We start from the raw sequence: 7,750 nt of genomic DNA, 5'->3' as shown, positions 1-7,750 counted from the left end.
CCTTTTCATTAAGGTGGGGGAGGATTAAACTGAGTTCAATGGGATGGGCAACACAATCCCTTAAGTCCCACTACGTTCAGTGGAGCTTGAGTTAACAGCACATAGGACAGCTGCCTTACTTAACTCAGTGGCAGACCAGTTTGTTTTGCATGCAGAAGGATTTAGGTTTAATCCCCAGCATCTCCAGGTAGGGCTAGGAAAGAATCATGTCTGAAAACGCAGAGCCACTGCCAGCCAGTGCAGACAGACCTGAGTTAGATAGGCCAACCACCTGATTCAGTTATAAGGCAGGATCCTGTGCACCTCAATTCTTTCTATGTTCTAAAATGGGTGTGGGTGCGTGCATCCATGTAACTCAATCCTTTGCATGTAGGATGCATGGAATTAAATGTGGCTCCCATGTACATTTATGTAGGGTTGCAGCCTTAGACATATCCCCTCCCCACCCCCCACAACACATGCTTTCCCCCACTAAATGCATTTATCACTGTATATGTTGACACATGGATTGTTTTACAGCTGCCTGGCCATGGTGGTGTTTTTTTAAAGCACCGCCAGTCACTGGAACAGTACAATTAGCATATGCAGATGAGCTACTGCTCCACTTCTCCCCTTCCCCCTCAATACTTCTCGAAGCCGTAGCAACTTGAAAAAAGGGCCCGTGTTGCTAGAAGCATTACTCTATGACAGGGGTCAGCAACCTTTTCCAGCCGTGGGCCGGTCCACCATCCCTCAGACCATGTGGTGGGCCGGATTATATTTTGAAAAATAATAATAATGAATGAATTCCTATGCCCCACAAAAAAACCCAGAGATGCATTTTAAATAAAAGTACACATTCTACTCATGTAAAAACATGCTGATTCCTGGACCTTCCGCGGGCCGGATTGAAAAGGTAATCGGGTAATCGGGCCACATCCGGCCCACGGGCCTTAGGTTGCCTACCCCTGCTGTATGATGTTTTGGAGGCTGCCGAAGCAGTGCTGTTTCCCCCCAGTTGTGATCTACTTTGAATTCAGTGACTTGATGCAACACAGAGAAGAGCCTTCACTGGCACCAGTACCACATGAACATCAGAGGGCAGAGGGCACTTCCAAAAGATGGAGATACTATGAGTCCCCCCCCCACAAACAACGCTAGTAGCTAATCTCTGAGAGAGACTCTTCTCTCAATCCCGCTACACGCACTGAGGACATTTAAGCAGTTGATTTGTGATCTAGTGCCATTTCTTCAACCTTGGGTCCCTAGATGTGGGTGGACTACAACTCCCATCACCATTAACCACTGGGCTGTGAAATGCACCTTGAAAACAGAGTGGCGTTATAAATGGTCCCGTGGCCAATCAGGGGCAGGAGCAGAGAGGAGCCCATCAGAGCCCTGTGGGTGTGACATAGCCTGCCACAGCCGATGGACAGAAAGAATGGGAAGGAGAGACACAGGCCAGCTGTCTCTCGCTGCAGATTGGTGAAATGGGGAAGGAGCTGCGTAGCTGCGTTCAATAGCAGCTGGCCTGTTGTATGCCCATAAGACACAGCAGAGGGAGAAAACAAGGTCTTGGCTTTAGTCACAGGTCACAGATGTGGAAAATCCTGAATATTATTTCATAGTTCCAGGCAGCCTCTCCAAGTCACGGTGACCTAAAGAGAGCGCTACAAAGGAAAGCACAGGAGAGATAGTATTTGATGCAAAAACCAGTGCCAAAACACTCAGGGCTTGACCACAGTAGCGTTTAACATGCGTTTGAAGCTCCTGGAACCTAAATTTTTGGCCCATCATCCACATGACAGCCTCCTTTTGAGCATTCAATTAAGAAGCCCCCTAGCCCTGGGACAAGCCGAAAAGGGGTAATAAGCCTACCTCACTGCCATCATCGAGCTGGACACACTGCAGTGGGGCTTTTTTGTGGGTTGGCATGTCAGAACTTTTTTGGGGGGGGAATCCCCTTCCCACTTCCACATCCCCTGCTTCCTCTATGGCTCTTGTCTGTCTTCCAGTAGTTCTCCCGACAACTTTTGGTAAGAGTCAAGAAGAGTTTCTTTAAATGCAACTGCACTGGAACTGGATTTTTCCGCTGCCTACAACCACCTACTTACATTGCAGGCTGTCTCGGTTGTCTCCAGAAGAGCTGCAGATGGCTCCTTACTGGTGAGGGCCAATGGGATTGTGAGCATTGCGCCAAGGACATCCACCCTTTCCCTCTCTCTGCCCCTCTGGAGGGCTGCTCCTTAGCAGGCTGTTGGTGGAATCATGCACAATACACACACACATCTATGTTGTGAGTCTGGGTGCAACTCAGCTTTTGCGTGGGTTAAAACAGACAATGTTATGGACTTCCAGATCCCCAGACTATCCCTGTACCTTTAACCTCTTTGATATTAGACTGATGTTCTCAGGTTGCATCCTGCTTACAACTTCCTCTTCCTTCTCCTACTTGAACCTCAAGATAAGCGGTCACCTTTAATTATCCTCTATGAAAGCAAAGAACCAAGCATGGCTGCCTCGTTCTTCTCTAGACTAGAAAATTTTCTATCCAAGTTACAGATTTCCTACAATAAACAGCTCTGTTGCTTTCTTAGCTGCAAGCAGCTCTGTGTGGGCAATGGCAACTGGTACAAAGTCTGCTCTCTAGCCCAATTTCCACTAGCCAAATGCTGCTGACTGCATACAGAAGGGTTTCAATAGGTAACAGGCCCAGTTGGTCCCAATAATGTATTTATTTTTTAAAAAAAACACAAAAACCACAGGAGTCCAAAAGTGATGGCAGTGCTAATGGAAGGGCATAGAAAACAACACACAGCCCCAATACAACCCAGCTAGAAGTGTCCAACTGTTGTGGATGGGAAATATCTGCACAGAAAATTGAAGGCATTTGTGTGCGGACAACCAAGGTGTGACAACAGGCATGTGGAAATGGCGGCCCACGCATGTGTTAATGCTTCAGTGGGAACACAGCCTCAGAGCAATGGCAGTCTCATCTTTCTGCATCGGCCCTCTCCGAGGCAGGACTGGACATGTGAAGAGGCCGCAACCAGGAAGAAGGCACCACTTTCCTATGTGAGGCCTCTATAGGTGGGCAGCTCTATCTTATCCAAGGCACAGGACAATGTCCTGGCAGGCTGGCCGTTGTCTGCCTGCTTCCCCAAATCTTGCAGCATCCCACAAACACAAAGGAAGGAAAGGACAGCCCCAGTTGCTAAATTACAGCTGAATTAAGGAGGATGCTAGGCTGCTTCGGTTTCCATGGCAACTGCTGAAGGGTTCCGATCACCATGGTTCCCAGGAACACTCCCCTTTGGAGGAGGCGGGCTCTCATTTGCCAATGGGGCAGGCGACCCCAGTGCCTTTCAGGCCGCAAAACCCCTCGGGGTTTTTGTGCAGGTATTGCTGGTGGTAATCTTCAGCGTAGTAGAACTTCCCGGCCTCCTGGATCTCAGTCGTTATCTGTCCTCGCTGCTTCTTAGACAGCTCCTGCCAAAGGATGACAGTAAGGAAGAAGAGACATTCAGATAGTTAGCACTTCCAGCAGGATGATTAGAGCAAAACGTAAACCACGGATAGGTAACATGCACCCTTCTAAATGTTGTCAAGACTACAGCTCCCATCATCCCTGACCAATGACTATACTGGCTGAGGCTGATGGGATTTGGAGTTCAACCATTATCCACAGGGCCATAGCTCACTGTCGCCTAGTACACTGACTGACAGCGACCCTCTAGGATTTCAGATGGGGATCTTTCTCAGCCAGGCCTGGAGATGCCTGGATTAGAGCGTAGTACTGAGGACACTCAGGTTGTAGGTCCAATCCCTGTATGGGGCAGATGCATATTCCTGCTTCTCAGAGGGTTGGACTAGATGATCCTCATGGTTTCTTCCAACTCTATGAGTCTATGCCAGGTACTGGAACCTGAGACCTTCTGCTTGCAAAGCATGTCTTCTACTACCTTCCCCCACCTGCCTCCAAGATCTTTAGTTACAAGTCTACACCACTACCACCTTCGTAGCAGCCATCAAATTTTGGAAGCTTGGTGCTGGAGATACAGTATAAAATATCAAGATGCTTTTCACCATGCATGAAAAGAACACAAGTTTCTGGCCCACATGACTGTGAAGGTGGCTGCACTTGGAATACTGTGCACAGTTCTGGCTGCCTCAGCTCAAAAAGGATATGGGACAGCTGGAAAAGAAGAGAGGAAAGAGCAGCCAAAATGATCAAGGGGATGGGAGTGGCTCCCTTATGAAGAAAGGCTGCCACGCTTGGGACTTTAGGGAAAAGGTGACATGACAGAAGTCTATAAAATTTAGAACTTATGGGTACCAAATGAAGCAGAATGTTGGGTAGACCAAAGAAAATACTCCACACAGTGCATAATTAAACTATGGAGACTGCTCCTCCTGCAGGTAAAAGATAAAGGTAAAAAAAACCCTGGATGGTTAAGTCCAGTCAAAGGCTGGGGTGTGGCGCTCATCTCGCTTTCAGGCCAAGGGAGCCGGCGTTTGTCCAGAGACAGCTTTCTGGGTCCTGTGGCCAGCATGTCTAAACCATTTCTAGCGCAACAAAACACTACTAGAGCGCATGAAAACGCAGTTTACCTTCCCATTGCAGGGGTACCTATTTATCTACTTGCACTGGCATGCTTTCGAACTGCTAGGTTGGCAGGAGCTCGGACAGAGCAACGGGAGCTCACCCCATCGCGGGGATTTGAACCACCAACCTTCCCATCAGCAAGCCCAAGCGGCTCAGTGGTTTAGACCACAGCACCACCTGAATCCCTGATCCTCCTGCAGGAGGCAGTGATGGCCACTGACTTGCATGGCTTCAAGAGGATTGAGCAAATTCATGGAGGATAAGGCTGTCCAATGGCTACCAGCCACAATGGCTGTGCTCTGCCTCCATGCCTGGAGGATATATGCTTCTGAACACCAGCTGCGGGAAACCATGGGAAGGGAGAGGGTTTTTGTGCTCAGGTCTTGCTTGAGGGTTTCCCACAGGCATCTGGGTTGCCACCTTGAGAACAGGATGCTGGACTAGATGGGCCATTGCTCTGATCCAGCAGGGTCTGCTCAGTGTTGGCCTCTGGTCACACACTGGCATGTGGCCCTGGAAGGTTGTCCAGAAAGCAATGAGTCTGGAGAGGGTTTCCCGCCCCTGCAGTAGATGGAGGGCAGACAAGACACAAGTTGTTCACAAAACACATTTTCAATCAGTGAAACTCACTGCCACAAGGTTGGGTTCTGGTGAGAACAGAGGAAAGAAGAGGATGTCCTGGCACATTTAATCAGCTGGGGTATGTGCATGGAATCTTAAGTTAATATCATTTTTAGTCTTGGTGGCTCCTGTGCGTTTTGGGCTTGTGGGTTTGTTACATGATTGATTCTCCTGCAATCTGCATTAATTGAGTTACTTCTCGGCCTGTCACTTATGTTTTCACGTTGCTTGGAAATGTTATGATCTAGTAATTACAAATTGCACGTTTTGATGAATTGCATAATGGATTGGTATTGCCTAATATATTTTTTATGTCTGTCTCATCTTATTACAAATTTGTGTTTTAACTATCGAGGTCCTGTAGACTAACATTGTTATTTTTGCATTGTACTGTATATTTTTGTCAGTTTAATGCAAACCACCTTGAACGCATAGGGAAGGACGGACTTTGGCAAAGGGAGGTGATGACCAGTAACTCCAAGCGCTTTTGAACGGGGTGAGGAACCTGTGGCCCTCCAGATATTGCCAGACAACAACATCCCACCATCCCAGACAGGCTGAAGCTGATGGGAGCTGGACTCCAGCAATATCTGAGTGGGGTCACAGGTCGACCACGTTTGCTTTAGATTAGAAGGTGATTGGACAAATTCAGGGTGGATGGGTCCACTGACAGCCTGGAGAGCACCATCACTGTTCTGGTAGCCCTTGCTACCTAACTCACTCTTCAGCGCCAAATTTAGGGTGGTGCTCTCTGTCCCCTGCTTTCACCTGGGCAGAGCAATAGCTGAAGGTTCCAGTCAGCCTCCAACCCATGGCTGGCACTACCGCTCTGCATCCTCGGGCAGCTTCTGATGCCCCAGCAGGGCCCATTGGCGTTGACGCCTGCTTTGAAATTGCTCCCTTTCCTCCCTGGGTTTGGGGCTTACCACAGCTGGCCGCCATTTAAAATTTCCCAGAAATGCCATTGTGGATCATTAAAATGGCAGGCAGCTCGCAGCCGCTGCCTGCCGCAAGACCACAGACCGGTGGCGGTGGCGGCAAACCGTTGCCCACCACTTCCATCTTGGGCCTCGCTGTCAAGCTTGGAGACGCTCAACTGCACTTAAATTTCTAGCCGAATTCTCATGCAAGGAGGTAGGAGGAGACAGATGCTGTCAAAACAAATTACCTCCGTCCGATGGGCTTAGGAGGGATTGGCCTGCTTCCTCCGGCATCTCCCCTACCCTTTCCCCTTTAGCGATAGAGGTAGCGAGCCTCTTAAGCCTTGGTGCCAAGTACAGCTTCCCCCTCTCCTCCTAGTTGGCGGCCTTCACATAGGGAGGTGATGGTAAGGAGGGAGAGGAGAAACTAATGGATGTCTTCAGCAGTGGTGGGAGGGATCTGCACCACGAGAAACGTGATGGGGGGGGGAGAGGGCGGATGCAGCCCAGCTTCCCAGCCATCTCTTTAAATGCAATTAAGGATGCTGCCCACTTCAAAGGCTCTGCCAGCTCTGGAGGGCTTCCAGCCAACAACACTGGGTTGCACATGTTTTGTGATGGTTGGGGGCGGGAGTGCGTAACAGCTGAGAGGGAGGCAGGCAGGCGAGGAGGGAGGCGCATGGCTCTCCAGGGCTCAGAACAATGAGGCTTATCGCAGGCAGAGTTAATTCACAGGCAGCACGGATGGTGCGTGCAAGAGAGCCGATAAGACAACACAGTTAATTAACTGGAACCCAGCTGGGCCTGGTGCTGGCAGAGAAGCTGCAGCGGGAAAAGAGCAGCGGAAAGCAGGCTGGCAGAGACAGAGAGAATGTGCAAGGTGATGTGGGTGCTTGTGGATGTTACAGGGGTCATAGATCCTAAGGAATTTATTTTCTCCCCCCCCCCCCGCTCCCCAGTTCTCTCTATTAGCAGGATAGGCATGGGTGGAACTAATTGAAAAGCTCACCGCTTTGATCTCCAGCTCCCAGGAACTTCCCCTCATCCAGCGCTGCTTTCTCTGCAGCACTACGGCTATTGCTTTGGGAGACACATCCGTTCCCATACAAGCATCACTAGGGCATAAACAAAGGATGGGGAACCTTTAACTATTGAGGGCCACATTTCAGGATGCTGATAGCGGGTGGAGATGAACAGAAGTGCATACAGCCACTCTGCTTGCTCGCTTGCTGCCTCTCTGCTGCCGCCGCCTCTCCCTGCCACCTGTGTGTGTCACCCCCCTTTTCGTTTTCGCTCTGCCACCCACTTTCTCTGTGTGTCACTGACTTTCTCTCTCTGCCACCTTCTCTCTCCCCTCACCCAACCTGCTCTCTCTCCCCCATGCCTGTTCTTCTTCCCCACCCCGTGACCTACCAAGGAAAGGACAAATTGCTCTTGTCTCATCAAGCCCCAACTAGATGCTAGCAGAGGCATTTCAGCCCCACCCCATAACTCCACCCATGTTTGCCTTTTTCCTATCCTCCCCTTGCAACCCTTCCCCCAGACTCCTCCTCTGAAAGGAATTAGGCCAAGGGTCCCTACCCTTGTTATAAAGGGTCAGATTCAAAAGAAGAGATGTGGAGAC

The 7,750-nt window shown here is 49.8% G+C and overlaps 1 protein-coding gene across 3 annotated transcripts in view; it reads right to left on the bottom strand.

The window, feature by feature from the left end:
- Positions 1 to 495: 495 nt before the first annotated feature.
- The window catches only part of LOC118087368 (mitochondrial peptide methionine sulfoxide reductase), a 50,391-nt gene continuing 43,136 nt past the window's right edge, over positions 496 to 7,750 (bottom strand). For 2 of the 3 annotated variants that reach the window (XM_035119943.2, XM_035119944.2), the window contains one exon: positions 496 to 3,468. In XM_035119943.2, the coding sequence (XP_034975834.1) occupies positions 3,310 to 3,468 (159 nt within the window). In that variant the 3' untranslated portion in view covers positions 496 to 3,309. The remainder of the gene's footprint in view (positions 3,469 to 7,750) is intronic. The other variant, XM_035119942.2, reaches the window with a different exon arrangement.

Source organism: Zootoca vivipara, chromosome 6, assembly GCF_963506605.1.
Source record: "Zootoca vivipara chromosome 6, rZooViv1.1, whole genome shotgun sequence".
NCBI classification, from domain to species: domain Eukaryota; kingdom Metazoa; phylum Chordata; class Lepidosauria; order Squamata; family Lacertidae; genus Zootoca; species Zootoca vivipara.
Note: the sequence above shows the minus strand (reverse complement) of the source record. Positions and strands in the feature narration are given on the sequence as shown.